At 47.0% G+C, this 23,604-nt stretch overlaps 2 protein-coding genes across 7 annotated transcripts in view; both read right to left on the reverse strand.

The window, feature by feature from the left end:
* Positions 1-12,011: 12,011 nt before the first annotated feature.
* The window catches only part of mfsd11 (major facilitator superfamily domain containing 11), a 200,509-nt gene continuing 188,916 nt past the window's right edge, over positions 12,012-23,604 (reverse strand). Inside the window, exon 14 of the transcript XR_007936700.1 lies at positions 12,012-12,023. The gene's annotated coding sequence lies outside the window, so the exon portion shown is untranslated. The remainder of the gene's footprint in view (positions 12,024-23,604) is intronic.
* rnf157 (ring finger protein 157) overlaps positions 18,534-23,604 on the reverse strand; it is a 72,682-nt gene continuing 67,611 nt past the window's right edge. For all 6 annotated transcript variants that reach the window (XM_051936500.1, XM_028818828.2, XM_051936503.1 and 3 more), the window contains one exon: positions 18,534-21,618. In XM_051936500.1, coding sequence (XP_051792460.1) covers positions 21,473-21,618 — 146 coding nt within the window. In that variant the 3' untranslated portion in view covers positions 18,534-21,472. The remainder of the gene's footprint in view (positions 21,619-23,604) is intronic.

Here is a 23,604-nt window from a genome sequence, read left to right on the forward strand (position 1 = left end):
CTCTGGGGGGTTTAATACCTGCACTGCGAGGCTTGCCCCAGCACTATAGCAACGGCACTCCTCCGTATAAACAGCTTCCAGCTCTGCTATTGGTCAACACGTAACTATGGAGAGACTCCAGCGCTTCTCTCGTCCGATGGGGGGGTAGGTGTTGATAGAGTGGACACTCATTCTCGTTTTCATGCAAACTAGCAGGAAACTCACCCAGGGTGAAGAATAACAGGGGACATGAGAACGTGAAACCGGTCACACGCAAGCCACCTCCACCGCCACCGAAGACGCGCACACGCAGAGCACGGACCAGTCATCTGTCACCTGATCTGCCCAGCTCGGGGTCCCACCCTGTGTTAGTTATTAGGGTACCTTACAGCTATGCGCTCCTTTGAGCGACCGTCTTACAAACGGCCATCGATACCCTCCGGACGCGAACTCGTTCGTTTCCAAGCATCAAGGGTGTTGCGCCGCGGGGCAGCGGCTTATCTCGGCCAGTTCCGAAACGGGAAATCCTTACCGGGCAAAGGAGGCGGCAGCGCCTTATTGGGAGCCGGCGGCTCTGCCACTCCGCCATTCCCGCTATATGTTGCTGCTGCTCCTCCATGGCTGAGACTATCGTGATTTCTCTTTCTCCGACACGAGGAGGTCCGCTAATATAAATTAAAAGATCCGTATCGGTTGTGAACTCGATCAGATGAGATCGGTGAAACGGGAAACACGGAAAGTGCGCTCGGGTTAGAAGGCGATATGGGAGGGAGTCCGGCCGTGTGTCAGAGGTCCAGAGGCGCCTGGGACGTGACCTTAATGTTCACGTTGTGCAAGACGAAATTAAAAAAAAAAAAGTCTGACAGAGCCCGAACAATAACTAAATACAATAAAAGGCGCTATAAAATACCGGCCTGCCATTCGTAGGCTGCCAGTAAAAGCACAAAGTGCTTGGCCACGTCAGCCTCGGACGGAATTCTTCCTTTTCAGTCTTTTTCTGATCGTTGAACACACAGAAGGCGCAACTGGAGGTGCGGTCGCTCAGGCCCTTCACTCGCTCTTCTGACCAGGCCTGCAGGACACGAAGCTCATCTTCATCTTCAAGACGCACTACACCCAGTCCTCTCCATCGGACGCAGGATCCCCAAAACCGTTTCTTTAAATCTGGCAAACACTACGCCTGACTGACTCTCCAGGGCAGTGCGTGAAGCAGAACCGTCAAGTGTCAGTGGATTCAAAAGTTTTTGGGAGACCCCCCCCTTGAAGGCTTTGAATTGCTGGGGTTCGGCAACACTCCATTGAAGTCCTGTGAAGTCAGTTGAAGGTGGTGTGTTAAAGAAGAATGGTGTCCGATGTTGAAACTGGGCGCTCCAATGGGTGCCGACACACTCCCAAGTGTGAGAACCCTTTTGGCTAATTTCTTCGATCGCAGAACTTGAGCACTACAAATAGGTTTGGACGACAATGGATGCAAACATCAGTCAGGGACCTAGAAGAAGAGGTGTGAGGATCAGAGGAAGGCGCGGACAAGTACATGATGGAAGAAGACCTAAAGGGAACCATCATGGATGAAATCCATGGTTGATCATGTGGTCACCCATACTTTGAGTATGATCAAGGCCGGGCAAACCCAGGGTCGTCTTAACGTATAGGGTGGTCCAGATCTAATTATGCAATTTTCATTACTCAATAATTTATTAAGTTTATTACGTAGGAAATCACCCAAAAAAACCCGGACCATCGAGAAGTGTGCAAACTGACGACATGAAGAATCGTCTTCGCGCCGAACTGGAATCGTCCCCACATAAATCAAAGTCACCCAGACGATCTGGATCTGCATAATTAGATCTGGACCACCCTGTATGGGCACAATGGCCACTGGCCCCAGGAGCATAAAGGGGCCCACGATGTTTCTGTTTTGCTACCAAAACAGGGGGCCCAGTGCACTGCTTTGGGGTCCATGATGCTCTTAAGACAGCCCTGGGCAAACCTGAGCCACTCCCAGTACAGCGTAGGCCACCAATGGGCAAATTGGGGTCTTGCATCACCATGTCGCTCTTGGCCCACACACTCCTGCCCACATGTCGTCGAATTCAGCATAACTGAATCCTGATGACCTCGCGGACGGGCCGGCGCTGTCCGGGTTTGTCACCATCAGGGTTAATAACTTTCCACTGGACTTCTCTAATTTTTAAAATCGATTCTTTGACCTTCTGTGATTTTTTTTTTCACGCTATATCTCCCACCATACTCACCAGTCATAAATCCCATTGAATGTGGAGGTGTCAGGTGTACAGACGCAAAGCCAGGCAATGGAGGAGACCTGTAGGGATGAAGGGGGTGTGTCGGGGGTGAATACTGTGCCCACCGTCTGGACAGACAGCACATCAGTTCTGATGACACAAACACAACACGGCCTCGTTTTCCGTTTTCTTTCTAGTTCTTTCCATCTTTTTCTTGTTTCCCCCTATAAAATCCGATTCCTTCATCATCTTCTGGATTTGTTTTTCCTGTGAGCCTAACGTTCACACCCAAGTGTGGGTCAAAATGCGTTGTTGTTTGAGAAATAAATTTGATTTGCATTTTATGTTGTTTACCTGCCGGGTACGTTTGAAGAAATGTCTGAATACATTTGTACCCATTTACAGCAGACACCCTGACCACTGGCCACTGGAAATGCCAAAGGGGTCGCAGTGTTTGCCTTTATGCCGTCAGTCATTGTGTCTACAGGCGCTTTAATAACTCGAGTGTTCACAGAAGTCCAGTTTCTAACATGCCACGTTCAGGAGACCAGGATAACAAGCAGACGTCTCTGCGAGGTACCCAATTACGTGGCCATGTAAACTCTTAAGGGTCGAGGATTGTGTCATCTGTGAGCTTGGCACTCGCATCCAGCACACGTGGGCAGACGTAGCCACAAGGGAAATTTTTAAACAAGCCATAAAAAAAAAAAAAAAAAATGCCAGCCGAGTATCAAATTCAAAATCTGGCATATCCAGTGAAAGTGCAAACCACCAAGACAAGTCTTTGGGGTGGGATTCCAGTCACTCACAGGGCACATTCATGCCCGTACCCACGCTGGGCAACTTGAGGAAGCTGAACGCTGAGAACGCATCCCACTGAAGAGGTGGGCTACACTGACAAGAAATGCCCGTGATTTCAGCTGAGCTACCAGCATAAAGAGCGGGCAGAAGCGTAGGGCACTGTACCAGTGAAAGCAGGGCACTGCAGTGTGGCCATCCATCCATTTCCTGAACCCGCTTATCCAGGGCAGCTGGAGCCTCTCCAGGCAAGGGTCTGGCACAAGGTGGGAGCAACAGGTGGACCAGGGTGCCAACACTCACAGAGACACACACGGGCCACCTGGTGGAAACCCACAAGGAGAACATGCCAACTCCACACAGGGAACACCGGGCATTACTTACAATATTTTGACAAGCATTCGGTGTTCTAGTGCAGCTTTGGGAGTCGTTGGCGATGCCACAATTATTCCTAACATCTTCCTTCTCTTGGGTGGCACAGTGGTAGTGCTGATGTCTGACAACAAGGCAACTCGTATTGTGATGATGATGATGATGATGATGCAGGGAGTTTGCATGTTCTCATTGTGTGTTGGTGGGATTCTTCCTGCAGGATGGGTGAATTGGCTTTGCTTAGTTATGTGTGTGCGTTGACCCAGTGATGCCCTGGCACCCTGTCCACATTTTGTTCCTGCCTTGTACCCAATGCTTACTGGGGTGGGCTCCAGCTGCCCCTCAGCCCTTCCCTGGATGAGCGGGTTACTAAAATGGATGGACATTCCCTCACATTGAAGCTGTTACCTGATCTTGGCCCACGGCTTCAGTGCCCACCGACATGCAGACGTCTTTATCTGTTTAAGACACTTTTTATTTGGCACACTTTTATTAATCACCGAAGGGAGATTGTCTTTTTTCGTGTAACCTTATATGATAGTTCTATTAAAATGTGGGGGGGTCATTTAATGTATTCTTATAGAAATTTGTTTTTATAAGTAATGAAGCATAAGACGAGGAAGCTGCTGCTGCTGCTGCTGATGATGATGATGAGTATCTAATATGCCTCAGCATTCTCAAACCTGCCTAATGCAATTCTCAGCCAGCGGCAGCAGGAGCCTCGCCTGGCAGCATCACATGTAGAGCAGCAACCAGCCCTGGGTAGGGTGCCATGATGGCAGAAGATGAGGATGAGGATGATGATGGTTAGAGTGGCACAGTGGTTGGCTTTTCTGGGTTCAAACCCTGCACAAATCTGGACATTTTATATGTGATGTATGGAGGTTCTCACAGTGATCCTAATATTGTGATGATGATGAGGATGATGAGGATGACGGTACCGCTAACAATAACAAGAAGAAAAGAAACTTCTGTTGGACTTGGAGAATATTAGCACTCCACACGGAGGACAGTGGCAGTAAACTGGGGTCTGAAGAGCAGTGGCGCTACACACTGCACCACCATGCCACCCAGTGTAATCCATCCATTTTCTTAAATCCTCAGCAAGCATCGGGTGTAGGCAGGAAAAACACCTGGGCAGGGTGGCAGTCCACCGCAGGGTGAACACACACACACACACACACGGGGCCAGTCCACCTAACCTGCATGTCTTGGGGCTGTGGAAGGAATCCCAGCCAGCCACAAGGAGAACATGCAAATCCCATGCAAGGAGCACCCAGGATGTGAGCCCTGGTCTCCTTGTTGATTGGCAGCAATGCCACCACATAATCGTGCAAAAAATATTCACCTATTGAGTTGAGAGGGTGGGCTCTAGTGAGTGCAGTGTTTTGACTGGCGACCTGTCGGTAGAGGTGTTGGGGGGGGGGGGTTCCTCACCATCTCATCATTGCCAGCCACAGGATTCCCAAGGCAAACCAAGCACCCGCTCAGAATTGTGACCACGGTGGGCATGAGTGCCAGGAAGAGTTGGCCAGAATTCCCAGACGAAGTAGCTACTGTCATGTGACAGGTGCCGTCAGCCTAGAAGTGTGGCACTTGAGGGCACACTGCTGATGATCCACCAATCAAATCACAGCACTCGCCTGAGCCCCGCCCCCCTCGACCTTGACAGTTGTCATTTCAGGATTGCGTGTGGTGTCACTGAAGAGAGTAAAGGAAGAATTAATGAATTAGTATATACATAAAGAAAGATTTCCTGACACATGTTGATTAGTTATGGTCACGTGTCGTTGTGTTTTTATTTATTTGTTGTCACGTTTCTCAATGCGTTTATTTATTTGACTTTGTCCAGAATATCCCTACACAGATACTGCTACTACTACTAAAATAAAATCCTTTCATTCAGTTCTGTATGTGCTGTATCCAGCTCAGTGTACCCAGGCTCAAGACATAAGCCCACCATGAATGGGGTGCCCACCCATCCCACAGCAGGCCCATTTAGAGTCGCCAGTCAACCAAACAAGCCCAACTTCTGGATGCACAGCAGCCCACCACCACGGACACAGGGAGCGCCATCGCCCACCACACAGGTACTGTCTGCACGGAGGGGCCGCCCTGTTGTTAAGGACATTTTGCCTGCGCAGTCTGCTTGTCCTCCACGTGTCACCTTGAGGCCTTCCTCCAAAGGGCACCTTGTGTGTGTGGCCGGCCGTCCACGAGAGCGGGTTCTGTGTCAGCCCGCCGAGATGGGCTCCAGCTGTTTGACCCCCCCCTGATGCCCATCGTCCACTACTCTCTCTGCTCTTACTGCGTCTGCACCGTGAACTGCGATGGTAATGCTGTGTTTGAGGTCGAGAGTTCGGTTTGGTGGCCCACTTTACTCCACTGATTGTACCTTCAGCCGAACTGTGCTTTACCGCGAGAGGGCTGTTGTCTTAATAATGAGAAACACAAATCCAATCGTCCTGCTTTAATTCTCTTAAAAGGCTGCATAATGGCAGCACAGAGCTAAGACCTAAACACCAGCTACAGGCAGATGACGCGGGTTTGACTGGCGTTTGCTTTGTGTGGGCATCCCTGGGGTCGGACGCGCTGCCAGCTCTCTTGTGTTATCACTCAGCTGAAACCTAAATTGGCCCTGGTGTGTGCTTGGTGTGTGGGTGTGTGTCCTGCGGTTGGTTGGCACCCTGCCCGGGATTGGTTCCTGCCTTGTGCCCTGTGTTGGCTGGGATTGGCTCCAGCAGACCCCCGTGACCCTGTGTTCGGATTCAGCGGGTTGGAAAATGGATGGATGGATGGATGGATGAAACCTAAAAGCCAGCAAGCTGCTGTGTTTACTTTGTAAAGTGCCATGGCCTGCCCTTTACACTGGGAGGCGCTATACAGAACCACGGCACTGGCGCACTAGTGAGACGATTGCAGAAATGATGGCACACTGTGGGCAAGAGGTGGCAGTGATGCCCGTTCAGATTGGTGATTTGAACTTGTCCCAAAATAGGGAAGGAAACCAAATTGAGGTGATGAGATGGGGGGGGGGGGCTAAGACCACCCCCATTATGGTCTGCCTCGAATCTGTTTTTTTAAAAACAAAAAAGTTTAAACTGGTTGGTTAATAGAAGGGGCTAACATAGTGAGGGGGGGCAGAGTTTGGCATCGCTACCTTACAGACCCCACACCCGGTCATTGCCAATATGGAGTTGCGAGTGTGCCCTCCCGCCGTTACTCCAGCTTTCCTCCTGCACCCTCAAAGACGTGCCAGTTAGGATTAATGTTGAGTGTGTGTGCCCTGCAGTGGACTGGCGTGCCATCCTGGGCCGTTTCCTGCCTTGCTAGGGTAGGCGTTGGCCCCCGTGACCCTCAGTGAGTTAATCCGGTTATATCATGCTGTGTAATGTTATGCTGAGCCATGGCATGTCACCTTGTGTGTCGTCATGCCACGTCATATTGTGTCACGTCATGCTGTGTCGTCTCGTGTGCCATGCTGTGTTACGGATTACAAGGTTCTTATGTGACTTGCACGCTTGCCGGGGTGCCCCTCACGTACAGTCGGGGTGAGCCGTCACATTGATTTTCAGTTGATTGTGTTATGGCGTGTCGCGTGATGGTAATGTCATGTCATGCTGTGTGACGTCACCGATCACAAGGTTGTTATTTAGTTCAGACGCTTGCAGCGGTGTCCATCATGTCCAGTTGGCATATCCTGTTACGTTCTGTCCGCTGTGCTGTGTTATGTTATCGTGTGTGGTGCTGTGATGCTTACACGCTTGTCAATGGCACAGTCGGCGTGGGGCCATCATGATTGTTTTCAGTTGCCTCATGTTAGGTCGTGTCGTGCGCCCCATCATGGATTACAAGGCTATCACGTAGCTTACACACTTGTTAGTGGTGCCCGCTGTGTGCAGTCGGCGTGCTCTCCACCCCCGGGCCGTCAAGGCTGTTCATCTGCTCAGGCTGATCTCCATCCTCAGAGCTTAGGAAATCAAAGCTGCAGATTCTCTCCGCTGGCCAGGAAGACGCTAGAAGAGCAAACAGGGGCGCTTAGGATTCCACAAAAATGCCGAATGTTGGCAAGGACACTGGAAAGAAGGCCTGAGCCAGCACACAATGCGCATTGTCCCAGCGCACAATGGAGACGTGATTAACACGGTGACAGGCCGCGGCGCTGGCTGACGTCACTTTCGGGAATCCAGAGTCTCATTTAATGGCTAATCGGAAATTCACTGAGGCGCGACTCGGCCTGCAGACGGAGCTTGAGAGAAGCCTGGAGAGGTCAGGATGAAGTGAAGTGAAGAGCGCGTGTCCGGGTGGGCATCCCACTGCTCGCCCTGTCACTGAGCCCCATGTCCTGCTACTCGGGCAGCTGGGCAATGCTGTGTGGCAGACTAGAGCCCCTCTCAGCTAGTGCCAGCCTTGATGACTCTGTGACGGTGGCACCTCAGGGTCACGTCTATAACGTCAGGCTGGCAGGACTCAATCGTACACCCGCTGGGGGGGCCGATTTAGGACAACGGCTGTCATCTGAGGGAAATCAGAGGTGACTTTGTGGAAAGCGACGCAAGGTGGGCCCAGGTATCCAAAGTACAAGGCAATGTGGGGTCTCCTCTCAAGAAAGCTTCTTACAATACCTGAAATAATCAAGACCACCTTCATTTTGATTGTGGGTCGTATTCCGCTCACTAAAGTAGGAGCCCAGAAAGTCACAGTGAAGCGGCCATAGTAACGTCCGTACCCTGACTCAGTGGGCAGAGTGAGAAGTGCCCGGTCCTCAAATCAGCTTCATTTACGTGGAAAGACATTTTCACCATTCCTTGCCCCCACCCAAAGTGACCCGAATGTTTGTTCAAATAAAACCAAACTCCATGAAAATTAACCGACATCAGCCCCCCGGAACAGACCCCGCTATGGCCGTGTCCGTCATGAAATACTGAAATGTCTTCATCACTACCACACCCTTTAGGGAGTCGCCTTTCGGCTCATCCTCGGCATTTTCAAACCGTTGCAGGTTCCCGGGTGATAAGAAATGGGGGCAGCACACGTGACAAGGAGAGTGACCCCCCCTCCCCAACCCACGAGCCCACCACCCTGCAGTCTGCCCCCGCTGTGCTGTGAGGACAACGGCCGAGTTCGACTCGAGACTGGCATTGTGTGTGTGTGTGAGACACCGCCGTCCAGGCCTGCCCTGCCCCACGACCCCCAAAATTCTTTGCATGCACACATTTTCGTAAAGGAGTCCGTCGACTGAGCAAGTAAAGCAGTGCGCGTGCGCGCGTGCAGGCCGTCTGTTTTCTGCTTTAGCTTTGCGTCTCCTGGTCGAACTCCTTGACTTCTCCGCTGTTGTGTCTTTCATTCGTCATTCACTCCTTCGTCATCTCATCTCACGGCTTCTCCTGCCAGTCCCTATGCTGATGACGCTCAGACCTTCCTCTCCGGACCCCGGATCTGCGGCCGCCATCTCATCGTGGAGGAACTCTCGACATCTCAAACTGGACCGTCAGCGGTCACGTGACGCTGGACTCCTCGCCTTCATTCATTGCATTTGATTTCTTCAGTGACCCAATCCTGTTGTCTCTTCCTTGTTCACATTCACAGGACGTGGCATCTCCTCTCCTTCAGGGAAGTGCAGTCAGGGAAGGCAGGGGAGATTATGAAAAGCACAAAAATAATAACAGTAATAATGATAACATAAAATAAATGTGTCCACGGGTCTGTGCTATAAATTTGTTTTCTGTATGATTCCAATTATTTTGATCATTTTTATAGTCATAATCGCTGAACTGTTCAAAAACAAGGGAGAAACGCGAGCCTCCCCTCACCTCGGACTGCGCTCTCCCTCACACACGAGATTGGCGCTGCCTGTTGCTGTCTCTCTGTATGTCACCAATATAATGTTTGCAGACACATTTATTATACACGCTGACTTTCCACGGTCTGGCTCATATATTTAATGAATGTGTGTGACATATCTAGTCTTGCTGATCGAACATCAAACCGCCGTGAAAAGGCACAAGGTGAGGCCGACAGTACCGTGGCGTCCTGAAGGGGGCGCGTGTGAGTTCAACAGGTGCTCGTTACTGCTCTTCAACTCTCGGCGCCGATAAGTTAGCGATATCAGAAAGTCAAGTGCACTGCAGCGGTCCGTTCATTTATTTATTTATTTTGACTGCCAAAATGAATGATTAAGATTTTTAAATCTAAAGGAAAATAAGAAGGACTTTCGCAAGAAAGTGACGGAAATTTGCGTGGAGAAGGATAGGCGCATGGACTTCATTTACAAATAAAGGTAAGACCAATAAACGGTTTTCACTTTTATAGAAAATTAGATCAGAATAACAGAAAAAAAAAAACAATCCAATATTTAAGAACTAAATTTTGACCTTAAATAAAATATTTTTGTTTTTCTTGTTATCCTTTTCTTGAAGACTCTGTATTTAAATTGATTAAAGCATCAGAATTAAAAGCTTTTTAAAACAACTAAATATTTCAATTAAGGTCAAAATTGAAATCTGTTTTTTCTTTGTACACCACGCTATACTTTATTTGTATTGAATGAGTATGAATTGTGGAATTGCAACTGCAAATTTAGAGTACATGGAGGGCGAGGAGCAAAGGCGCTCAGTCCGCTCTCTCTCTCTCGCTGCTGTAAATGTGACATTCTTTCTTAGCCAAATATGCGCCTTAGCTATGAGTGTGTAAGGAATGCTGATGAGATATGAAACATAACCAGTAGTCAGCTGCCAATTAAATAGTGAAGAAGCGACATTTTGGGGTTCATCTATTTGTAAATCTTACTCTGATGGAGTCACCAGCCATGAACCTCACCGCATGTCACTGCTCTCTCTCGGCTTAACAACTGCACCTCCATCCCGTTGTAGCCAACACCCCCCACTAATACCCCCCCCCCCCCCCCCCACCAGGTGCTGTCAGACCTTTTCAGCCCCTTTATTTCCCTCCCGCTGCTGCAAACCCCTCTTGATCTGCGGTTCTCCGGATGGCGACTCGTAGCTAAAATTAGTGGGGGTGCTGCTCCAGAAAATTTTTATCCTTTGTTTTAAACTTGTGTAAAAGGAAACAAACATGTATAAAAAGAAAATTTATTCAGAAACATGATAAAATCCTAAAAGAACAAAATCAAACATTTCTTACTTACTATATCCTAAATTGTTACAGTTCAAGCTTGATCTATTCATTTAAAAATGAAATCTATTCTTCTTGTTTTAATTTGCGCGAAAAGATCAATAATTTTCTCCTTGATCTCTGGATGACAACTGAGGAAATTGAAAGCGGTGTGGGCGGGGTGGGGGGTGGCGACACGGTGGCCTCGCAGTTGGGAGACCTGGGAACCTGGAGTTTGCATGTTCTCCCTGTGTCTGCGTGGGTTTCCTCCCACAGTCCAAAGACATGCAGGTTAGGTGGATTGACGATTCTAAATTGGCCCTAGTGTGTGCTTGGTGTGTGGGTGTGTTTGTGTGTGTCCTGCGGTGGGTTGGCACCCTGCCTGGGATTGATTCCTGCCTTGTGCCCTGTGTTGGCTGGGATTGGCTCCAGCAGACCCCCGTGACCCTGTGTTCGGATTCAGTGGGTTGGAAAATGGATGGATGGATGAAAGCAGGGGTCGGCGCTGCGGGGCGACAGTCGCTCTCTCTCCCTCGCAGCCTCGCATGCTACTTCCTATGTGCGCATGCGCACAACAGCCAAACGCCACATACAAAGATTTTTGTATCTTTTTCATAAACTGGGGGATGGCTGCTGACATTAAGCTTAAGGATTATATATTGTACAAGTATAAAGAAAGAATTAAAGAAAAAAGGACTAATTATATTAAATGTTATCGATAATATCAAGTGGAAATTGGGGGTGCTGCAGTTCCACAGTGCCTATACGCGAGCCGCCACTACTCCTCAGTATCTCCAGTCTTCGCTCTCGCCACATCTCCTTTCCCAGAAGTCTCCGTTCTGCTGACCACGCCTCTTCTTGCCGGACTTGCCCTGACTGCACATCGTTGCTCCGAGGCTGTGTGGACTGTCCTCCCTTGGGTTACTCGAACTGCACCCGATTTCCTCCTGTTTTGAAAGCGCACCCCTTCATTCAATGCTTCGGAGCGGCTTATCTTCTCTCGTACAGGAGGCAGCCGTGGTACTCGTGGAGTTTGGGGCGCTGATGTGTGTCTCAGTCCAACTGCGGGTCTCCTTACATACCAGCAGGACGACTCCATTTTGCTGTTTATTTCTTGATCTTGTTATCTGCTCAGTTTCTTCTGCGTATTTTAAATTTGCTTGAGGCGTCTGCTGAATGAATAATCTTTAAATATAATGCGCTACCGTGGCTGTGAGTTTCTCTGTCCTGGATTTTAAATCACCTGTCGCTCGCAAATCGTTTGAACAATTGACCTGAAATTTGGTACACATACACTACATAACGTCTATTATCCGCTTTCGGGGTGCTGATTGACCTCCAAGGTTATTCCTCTTTTTATTTTTATATTTATTTTATTGTAGAATCAACCAGGCCCAGTCTTAGGTATTATGGGGCCCTAGGCGAAAGGGGGGCTCTGCAAAATGCGTGAAAATTAGACCAAGGAGTCGATCCGGGGCCCTAGGCGGCCGCGTACTTCGCCTATGCCTAAGGCCGGGCCTGAATCAACTCGGCAGTGGCCAGCAGGGCGGTGTGTGGCGCATGCGTACGGGCGCCGTTCTCATCCCTACCACCTTCGCCGTCACTTTCCCTACCTCTTCATATCTTAAATCATTCTTGAGGCAGATTGAAGACTTAAGTGCCAGCTTAAGGAAATCATACTAAGTAATTGCAAAACAAACTCTGACTTAATCAGTTTTAACGTGAAAACATGCAGACAGAAGAAGAGAAGAAGCGGGACGCTAGGATGAAGAAAGAAGAGCTGCTCAGGAAGAAGCAAACACATCAGCCTCTGAGCAAACAAATGTTAAACGTACAGAAAAAGAGGATGAAGACTAGGAATGCTCAGGTCAAGTGTATTCACGGCACATTATTGTTATAGCAGTGCGCCATTACTGGTACAATCTAATAATTGCAGTGACATATAGTTAAAGACATAGAAGTAGCCATTTGCGTTTCGAAAGGCAGCGACGTAAACGAGAAAGCAGACGGACAAACAAATCTTCGAGGGAAGGAGGAGGCGGACACTCGCAACGGCACTCCGGTGCAACGCTGATTCACAGCACGGCCATTGACTACCCGAGTGCATTCAAGAAATGACAAGTGCGGGGGTCTCCATGAGATTCCCCCCCACCCCACCCACTGACTCTCTCTCAGTTTTTGCCTGTTGTAATAATTAACAATCCATAAATACCCAAGCCAAGCAATCGATCACTAAAGTTTAATGTTTAAGCCCCACCTGGCAGGAGGGGGGCCATCACGTAAATGTGCTCATCTCATTGGTGGGCATGAACTGCAGGAGACATTCGGAAGGCTGAATTTGACTTTGACCCTCAGGACGGCAGTCGCACTCTTACAAATAGAGGGGCCAGAGCAGCTCGGTTTTTGTTGCTCTTGTGCGATTTCTTGTATTGGGAATTTTAGTTTTCGCATACCCCTTGGGGGTCAGAGCGGGAGGGTCAGCCATTGCACAGCACCCCTGGAGTAATTGCAGGTTAAGGGCCCAGCGCAGTAGGCTTGCCTTTTTTCAGTAACGGAGATTCGAACTGGCAACCTTCCAGATACCGGCGCATGGGCATCGTCAGCCTCAGAGCCAGCACTCCAGGGTGACGCCAACCAGGAAACCATTTTTGGTTCCCAAAAGACTCATCGGCATGAAGGTTCTGTAAGCAGGAGTTCATGTCAGGAAGCTGAAATGAAGTTAATTGATGGATTATTTAAGGGAGGAGAAATTTGGTGGGTGGAGTAGAGAGAGAGAAAAGAGAAGAGTTCTTGGGTAGCTCAGTGCTGTACCTCCACCGTTGTATTATTAAATAAATAAAATATAATTGGCAAATAGTCCACAAACTGGGGTGACCATCTCTGTGTGCCTTTCCGCACATCGAAGACTCAGTCTGCTACGCTACCGAGGTCGCCCGCAAGCCAAGAAGAACCGACGCCGAATTCTGGTGAGGAGAGTAGCGGACTCTCACCGCCCGCTCTTACAGTTCCAAGAAGAACCTTTTATTGATTGGGATCCGTAACGAGCTCCAGACAGAAAATAACCAGGAATGGAAGGTCACTGATGAGTGGAACACCAGCGATGTTCCTGATTGTAAAAGGACTCCTTCCTGCACGCAATCACCACGACTAAGTTCAGGCTTTCTTCATCTACTAGTGTCCTGTTAGGTAGCCCACCATACATTACACATTTGTTTTCCCCTACATTTTATTAGGAAGTGTTTCAGAGCAGTGGTTCCTGGTCCCAGAATGAAAAGGTGCTTTGTCAAATGACGGAGCTGCCAGGGACCACACAACCAGGTCATGTCAGTAAGGAGCCTGGACGGCCTGCTCACACACACACTGGGTCCCGTCTTTGAAGCTTCTCCTGGCCTTCCTCTCCTCCGGGGGGTTTAAAGCTCCTCTTCACTGGAACCGAGGTGTCAAACCCAAACCGTGACAATTTCAAGTAGGCACCAGAAGGCTGCGTTCTGCTGGCCAGATCGTGGAGCGTGACGCATCACTCCAGAGAACACACTTCCACAGCTCCAGAGTCCAACGGTGGCACGTCTTGTTGCATCTCGATGTTTATTCTTCATAATAATTGCACTTCCAATTCACCAGGAAGATCAAGCAGAGCAGAAAAATTCACATCCTGACCTGAGGCAAAGATGTCATCCAATGCCAGTGCCATGTTAAAAGTCACTGAGGTCTTCAGTCCGATCTGTCCTCCTGCCAATGGAGACTGTGTGGGTCTGATGCACCGGTTAATAATGAACACTTGAACTCAGTCATTTGGGAGTTGGGGGTCCTCCTTCTTTTTGCCATGTATTGTAATAAAGAATGGAGCCCTGCCTCAGATTCTAGCAGGCTGCCCAGGGTCGGACATTGTGGTGAGGGGACGCTGGCACACGCATGTTGTTGCCACTCCTCCCTGTAAACAACACTTTTCGATCTGGTTTGTACAATGCTATATACTGTATATTCTGCCGTTCTTTATTATATTCTGTAAGTGCCTTGAGCATGGGAAAGGCGCTATATAAATAAAATGTATTATTATTATCTTCATTTTGAGTTGAGCAGACTTGTCAAGAGGTGGGATGACCTCTCCAGTCTTCATACTGTCCTTACTTTTCAGTTGAATGACATACTTTATTTTGAATAAATAATAAGAGCAAACTGTGACCAATAAGAGAAAGGAAGCAACCAAAGTGTATAAACGTTCCTATTTTCCAAACATAGAATCAAACTATGAGAAAAAACAGAGGAGAAAGGAAATAGCAATAGAAAAGTGGATCGTTTATTTATTGTCTTTTTACTACTCAAGATTAGGTGTCTCGTTTAATGGATTTGGTGCAGTGCAAATGAAGACACAGTGCGGCGTGTAACGTGAGGTATTGTCGGGGCTGGTAGGCTGGCTGCACACAGACGGTCATTTCTAAAGGACATGCACGCGCGGACTTGTAGTTCTAAGGGAAAGAAGGAAACACCAGGGTGAACTGTGCCGACACGCAGGTGGCATCAGTAACCGCAATAAATCTAAAAAGTGCGTGCTTTATATATTTAAAAAAAAAAGGGCAGGCGCGCTTCGGGTACGACTCTGCATCACCAGTCCGAGGAAGGGGGGCGGTACTTGTGACGTATTATCTCACTGCGCTGAAGCGCCGCCCACATCCTTTTCTCCTATAAAGTACTTTGAGAAGCCCGCCCTCTGCTGGTCATAACGCGTTCGACAACTCGACGCGCGCACCGAGTTCTAGTTCATGGAGCAGGTCTGCCCTCTGCCGGACACATAGAGCTCAAAGTCTAGGCACCTGAATGCTAGCAGCACCCAAGCGGCCATTTCCGGACAGTTGTTAGGTCGTTTATTATCATTGTACATTGGAATGGTCCTCAAGTGGTAAAATAAAAACTGGATTACTCTGAGCGCATAAAAAAGAGGCTGGGAGTGAAATGCTGTGACGACCTGCGCCGGAGATGCTGCCATCTGGCGGTGACGCTTATTTTCGAAAAGCTTCAGGTTTTAATAAATTCTCAGCGTTTGCAAGCACCCGTTATAAAAGAGGCAAAAAAATCAACAAGACAATTACTGCGGTCGATGATCGAATCTGGCCGCAAAGGGTCACAGATGGACAGACGAGAAGAGCCCAACTGGTGTGTTTTTAAATGGATATAAAATGAAAGATGACGGCACGCCACAGCAGCGGGCCGCAGTGAGAATGTCTGCTTCGGGCGATTTCTCTCCACTACAGGAAGGGACGCAAGGGATACGCTACGCGACTTTAGAAAAGGGAAACCCAGAAGCACAGACATTTTCATCAATGCACCAAGTCTTCCTACAGATATCAGGCTAGGATACCAGAAATAAAAGAAGGAGACTTCCTAATGAACATATGACGAGAATGGGACATGCATGGTAAAGGAAAGTAAGAAGATGAAGAGAAGTGTCAGCCTGGCACATGGAGGCCAAGAAGTGCTGCTGTTAGGCTGAGTTCCAAAAATGTGAATATGAGCAGCAATGTGGACACAATTATGGAAAGTAAGCAGAAGAGCAGTGGCTTTGGAGGACCAGCAAGTGTCAAATTACTGTGCAATCAGAAAGCTTTCAGACCCTTCGCTTTCTGCACACTTAATTGTCTTGTAGATTTAATTTGAAATGGCTACATTTACCATTTTGTCCATCAATCGACACTCAATATCTTGTAATGACAAAGTGAGAACATGTTTGAGAAAGGTTTGCAAATTGATTACAAATGAAAAACAGAAACCTCTCATTCCTAGAAGTGCCCAGAGCGTTACTTGCAGCACTCCAAGCCATGCCTAGGTTCATCCTGCTTGCTTTAAATCCCCTTTAGATTTGAGTCCACCATTTTGGAGTCCACGTCATTTAGAAAAGTATGTGTATACAAATTTATAAAGGGCCCACAATTTAAACTGTACGTCAGGACAAAAACCAAACCACCCAGACCTCAGTGACCAAATTGTGGTGCGGTACAGAACAGAGCAAGGGTTCAAAACCATTTGTAAAGATGTGTCCTCCCAGGATCACGGTGACCTCAGTAAGATGTTTAGAACCACCAGGAGTCTTCCTAGAGTTGGCCATCCAGCCAAACTGAGTAACCAGGCAAGAAGGGCCTTGGTCAGGGAGGTGACCGAGAACACAACAGTTATTCTAATAAAGCTTCACACGTCCTCTGCTGTGATGGGAGAAACTGTCTGGAGGAGGACCGTCTCAGCAACACTCCATCAACCAGATGGAAGCTAATTCTGAGTAAAAGACAAATCACTTGGCGTTTGCCAAACAGCATTTAAAGGATTCTGAGAGCATGAAGACAAAGGGTCTCTGGTCTTATGAGACAAAAAACTAAACTCACAGGGGATACCTCCAAGCACTGTGTTTGATAAAGACTAGGATTTGCTCATCATCTACCCAATATCATCCTCATGGTGAAGCATGGCGGTGGTACCATCATTCTACGGGGTACTATAGGGGCAGGGAGACTGGTCAGAATCAAGGGAAGGATGAATGCGGCAAAATCCAGAGAGGCCCACCTCAGACTGGGTGCAATGGCTCACTTTTCAGCATGGCAATGACCGAAAGCATAAAACCAAGACAACGCTGGAGTGGCTTCAGGACAAGACTCTGAATGTCCTTGAGAGAGGATCTGTCAGCAAATATGGGATCAAAGTATCCAGCTGCAGGTGTGCAAAGCTTGTAGAGTCTTCCCAAAAAAAGACTTGAAACGGTAATTGCTGCCGAAGGGGCTTTGCAAAAGTAATCAAATGAGGGGGTGAATATTCCTATGAATGCGAAATTTCAGTTTTTGATATTTAATGCTGTTTAGATCTTTCTGTAAACCTGTTTTCACCTTGTCATTATGGGTTATTTAATGGAGATTGATGGGTGAAAAATGGCAAAATGTATCCATTTAAATCTATGACATGAAGTGCAGAAAGTGACGGGGACTGAATGCTTTCTGAATCCGCTGTATCAAGGGGCCCACAGTCAGCACATACACGGCATGTAAATGATTTCCAAATGAAAATCCGTAACAACGGAGATCAAGATAGAATGAACGTGTGGTCCATGAAAGCTTCTCTTGGCCTCATCGCAATACCTGAGGATTTCAGGTGGAGCCAGCAGCTTAGTTTCAGTTAAATGAAATTCAGCACCTTTTGGGCATGTGAGGACTTCAGTAGGCATGTGGGCAGCACAATGGCACAGTAGGTTGCCACTAATAAGAAAATAACTAACACATGAAAGCTTCAGTGAGAATGAGACAGCAGTGGGCTTCACGCTCCCCTCAGATCAGTTCATTTCTTGTTGGCAGCACATAGCTCAAGGTGAGCGAGCCCCCAATTTGTCATTAGGAACAGTCATGCAGCTCCCAATAAGACAATAGTACAGTGAGGGTCCGAGTTTCAGGGGCAAACTTAGCAGCAACGGGCACCGTTGTGGGGTGTGATACACAAAGCCGGAAAATTCAGGTGAAAACTGCCTTTAGTGCACTCACAAGTGACAGTGACATGCGAGGGTCTCTATTACAATGACAAACAAGGCGAGTACGGAGTGTGAGGGTCTCGGAGTGGTCGTACTTTTGTGTTACTTATTTTACAGACATTTTATATATTTTTTTGGGTCACAGAATGATTTTCTTCCTTTCTAAAATGTTGCTTTCAAATAGTTAAGATGTCATCAAAAAAAATCATAATTTTTTTGCGTGCCGCCTTTAATTAGTTTAGATGGCATCAAAATGCACTCCCAGGTGACCAGGGTGCATCTCAGACATTTTCTTCTTCTTTCGGCTGCTCCCGTTAGGGGTTGCCACAGCGGATCATCTTCATCAAGTTAAAAGGTCGCTAGTGACAAGAAGTCCTTACCCAAGTGTGTGGAGAACTTGAGGACATCACTGTATTCCTGATGCTGTGCTCTTTCAAAGTGTTTATTAAAACCTTTTCTTGGCTTTGATTTTAATGTCTTGGTTTGTGAATTGACTCGGCATGGATTCTCGGGATTAATCTCTTGCTTTGTTTTTGTGATATTTCTTCTCCTGGTCACCTCCATTCATCTTAGTTTGTTCTTTTATTGGCAAACTATAACAGGATGGAAGTGTAGCAACAGCAATGTAGGACGAGGGTCTCAGCTGGCATGAACATCGATGGCAGTGTAGCACACAAGGGCTTCAGTTTGAATGAAAATCAACAGGGAAAGACTGCAGTTTATATGAAAATAAGCAACACATGAAGGTTCAGGTAAGAATGAACATTAGCAGCACTTGCTGCAGCTCCATCCATGTCTTGCCAGCATTAAATTAAAGTGGGCACGGCACACACCCACATAAACACTGGCACAAGTATGGCTGTGCCGTGAGAGCTTTAGTCAGAATGAAAATCAGAAGTAGCGTGGGGAAGAGTTTGGATATGAAAATCAGAGAACTCTGTGCTAACGGAAAGGTTCAGTGAGAAAGATCAGCAGCCACGTAATACATAAGGGAGGCAACACTGCGGCACGACAGTTTTCACCTGCGTAAGAAATGTGCTAAAGGCAAGCCGTAAATAAAATGAAGACCAGAAGACCTCTGGTATGCTGGGTTCAGTTAGAATGAAAGTAAGCTTAAAGTGTACTACATGAAGGGTTCAGTTTGAATGAAAACGGCACACAATGTGATCGACGAGGGCTCCCGTTAAGGAGAAAATCATCAGGATTGTGGGTGAGATCTGTTGCAATGGGTAACATCAGCAGTGTGATGTGTGGATTTCAAGTTGAAATAAAAGCAGCAGCAGGGATGAAAATTAAAAAGAAAACAAGTAATGGATGATTCTAAATGATTAGCAGCAGCAGTGTGGTTCATTAAGCTTTCATTTAAATTCAATGCTGGCAGTAATGTGGCACACGGAGCCTTCAGGTTAAAGGAATACTCCACCCAGTGTTTACTGTGTACGACTTACCCTGTGTAGTTTGAAGTGATGGCCAAGGAATTTTTAATCTCCTGCTTTCATGGAGAACACAGATAAAGTTTATGGTGGAATATGACGCCTCTATGGTGACCAACCGTGAACAAAAGTAAGCAATATTAAAAAGTCCTTAAAAACCTCACGATACTTGAGTTGCATGATCTGCATGGTCAAGTCATCCCAAACCCATGTATTTTTACTAAAGTATTGTTAAACAAGTCACTTCCGGAAGTCACTGTCATGAACTAAAGCACAAGGCACCCCGATGTGAACGAGTATTTGAATTGAAGCCCCCCAAACTCCCCCATTGGTGGTCACGAGTCCAGCCCAGTAAGTGCTTAATCATTGGCTAGCAGTAGTGCGGAGTCTGTGGAGAGAGAGACGTGTATAACTAAAGATTAAACGTCAAAGACAAACAAGAAGAGAGCCTGCCTCAGACTTGTAGACATCTCAGATGCTTTACCAGTTCACCCAGTCAGTTTCCCAGGCTGCACTCAATATCCCAGAGGTACTCCATTAGTGGATATAAACGCAGTGTAAATGAGACAAGGGGAGGTGCGCCTTCAATTCAAATGTTTGAGTGTGACCGAGAGCGTTTTCTAATAGGAATGTGTTTGGGACGTTGTGAGCATTTGACTAGACAATCAAACATGTGGATTATGCAGCACAAATGATGTGAGAATTTATTGAGGACATTTTGATTTTGTTTGCTGTTGTCCGATGCTGGTCACCATTTACTCCTGTCATAAACCATGGTATCTTGGTTTTCCATGGAAATGGGAGACAAAATGTTTTTCACCATCATTACAAACCATAAGGGTAAGTAACATAAAAAATAATTTCTGGGCAAGTATTCCTTTAAATTAATATAAGCAAACATGCTTTGCATGGTGGGTTTAATGTAGAATGGATATATTAGGGACTCGCCACAACCCAAGACCCTGGAGCTGGAAGTGCCTGCACTGACATACAGTATGGCTGCTGCATCAGAGGTAGCTTAGCACCAGGATGGGCAAACTTGGTCTCGGGCTTAGCTGCCAGATTCATTCACAATAAAAACTCCCTTTGAGATGATGATGGGTTTGGCCCCATTTATTCATTACTGCTTTCCAAACAAGCAGTTCAGTGCTCTGATTTACAAACTCTGTTTACATCCTCGGACCAACTGGAATGAAAATTGACAGCCCAGTGCGCTCTCCGAGACCGAGTTTGCCTACCTCTGGCTTTGTAGCTCCTGTAATGAGTGTGAAGTTTCTGCCAGGCATTGCAACCTCTGAGCACCTGCCGTGTCGTCACACTTTGGACTTGAACTTCTAGCAGTGTGTCCTGAAAACTGAATAAACCTCATTAAGTTTCACCTCAACTGGCCGAATAGACGGATGCTAAACATTCAGTGTCCTTACAGCCACCTCCACGATGTTTTCAGTATTGTGATGTGGACTCCAGTGCATTGAAAACAACATATATCATAATGGCACCGTTCCATGATTCATATTCCCCTTTTCTCTTTCCCAGAATTCAGAAGGTCAACATGTTTAAGTAACCAGAATCTCAGAAAGCAGCAGGCTCCAGCGGAGGGAGGTACAGGGACCCTTCAGTGGTGTCTGCTCAGTCAGACAAAGCAGCATGCCAGCCTACCGCTCATCCACTTGCCTGCCTCACGAGAGAAACCACACCAGTGTGAGTTTTGCTTGTCCACGTGCTGCAGCCATCTCAGGCCTGTTCTGATGGGGCAGAATGCAACACCACTGATGCAAACACAACAAAAAACAAGAAGAAATGAAAGGCAACTGGCTGCGTTTCCGCCATCTGTCACTCAGGACAATTGACATACCGCAGGCCAGGCCAAAAGCAAAGGGAGCCTAACAACATTGGCCTGTTCGCCCAGAAACAAGGCAACAGCACTCATGACCAGACCTGCACATCTTTTCTGAAAATTGAAAAAGGGAATCCGGCACCAGGCTCCTCAGCTTCAGGAGGATGGGTGGTTTAGCGTCAGTCAATATAGTGCACATTCAGACCGCCAGTGACCCACAGTGAAGCAACTGCAGGGGTCTGCCTTCCTCCTCATCTTCATCTTCTTCCAGGTCTATGTTGCTTGTGGAGATGAGGCTCCTCAGTCGCCCCTGATCTGCCCTGTACTCCTCCCTGGATTCCAACCCTAGAAATAAAGGAAGGTCGAAAACGTCAAAAAATAGAGACAAACATCTTGGGGAGCAGCCACACATTATGATGTGTTCTGTCAGCAGGGGGGCCCATCATCAACAGATACACTCTGAAGGTTTTGCTTCTCAAACTCCAAACCTATCACTTGCTGAGATTTTCATATTTTTTGATTACCTTGTGATGCAATGGGAATGAAGCAGCCCACTAATATGCAGACGACGGGTTCTTCAGTGACAACTGAAGCCTCTTTGTAAGGTATGCCCTAGGAGACAACATCTTCACTTTTCAGGACATCTGGGTGGATATTTGGGACAAAGTCAAGGGATGTCTAGAGGTCATTGTAGCAACTGAAGTCAATGCACAGTTACTGTTGACTTGGACCCATGAAGTGAGCAAAAACGCGAGAAAGCAGTAATCGATGAGCCCAGGCAACTCACTATAAATCGAACAGAACATGCCTCAAGATAAAGCCAAGCAAAGAAGGGTGCTCGCAAAGCATCCAACAACATTCTGGTGAGTCAGTGGTCTGGCTGTGGAACTAGGAGGTGGAAACATGTACTTCAGTTTAGATTTATTTGTAGAGTATCACAAATGTTGAGAGGGTAATCAAAAAAAGGCTTCAATGGTCTGCAACAAGAATGCAGTAATCAGCAGGGGGCGAATACTCCTTGGGAATGTGTTCTTTTAGAATGATAGTCATACATGAGATCGTACATCCCTCCCTGTAACCACGGCAGAGACAGTAAGACAAGAAAATGAAAGGATGGATTTAACTCGCTTTTAAAGGCTGTGTAATTGTATTTACTCCTATAACTAACAACTGAGGAAGCCTATGGGACAGTACAATTGTACCAGCACTACTTGAATGGCCAACAAATCCCAGCAGCCCAGGGCAGGTTCAGTGTGGCACGGGGGTTGCTGGGAAGAAGGATGATTAGGTGGTATCTTTAAAAAAGAGCAGTAAGATGCCGAAAGGGATCAGAATCATCTTGGTGTCTATTTGTTTCCAGGCTTCACACTCTATTGGATTAGAGAGGCAACCACTGTGGATTACAGTTCTTTCTGGATTTATGGACTTGTCCTGTGCTTACTTGTTTGTGAATTTCATCTTGTTTGGATACAACTTTGTCCTGGGGGGGGTGGGGGCACTCACAATCATGCCAAATCTTCACGCAACAACTGGAACCTGCCAGGACAAAACTATAAATTTTATTCAGAGGACTGGATTAACTATTAAGCAAAATTAAGTGCATGTTTAGGGCATCAAGGGAAGTTTGGGCACCAGAGGAATTTTCCATTGCCAGATTTACCATGGACAATGTGGTGCAAAACCATAAACAGTACAGCTGAACCAGGCTCCACAAAAAGGAGCTCCCACATTAAAAGAAAAAATTATATATTATTATATATTAAAATAGTAATAATAGAAGTTAATCTTCTTCCGGCTGCTCCTGTTAAGGGTTGCCACAGCGATACATCTTTTTCCATAAGTAATAATAGAAGTTAATGATATATATATTAATCGGGAATACAACAAAATTTGAATCTGGTAACTGGCACACGGTCCACTGAGGGTCACGTGATCGTTCATGTCTTGGTCATGCCGGCTGTCCTGTTCAGTCGTCCACGGAGAATGAGTGCAGCTTGTATACATTGGGGTACCAAAATCTTTTAAGAGCTTAGGGACTCTAAAGGTCTTAATCAAAAGTAGAGCAGTGCAGTAAATAAAACTGCTTTATAAATGACAATACAAACTAACCATTAAAAATTATGAAAACGCTGATCCAAGGAAGTGATGTGTGAAACACGTGCCAAATACAGAAGTATTGCAGCATAACATGTCTGGGGTAACTTCATGCCAAAATATTTTTCATATAGATTAAAACTATATTCGAATAGCGTGGTATGTTCTGATGGTGAAATGCAGTCTTGGATGTGCCACTTCTCCAGACATTTTTTCCACATGCTTTCCTGCAGACAC

The sequence above is a fragment of the Erpetoichthys calabaricus genome, chromosome 14, assembly GCF_900747795.2.
Source record: "Erpetoichthys calabaricus chromosome 14, fErpCal1.3, whole genome shotgun sequence".
Classification (NCBI taxonomy): Eukaryota; Metazoa; Chordata; class Cladistia; order Polypteriformes; family Polypteridae; genus Erpetoichthys; species Erpetoichthys calabaricus.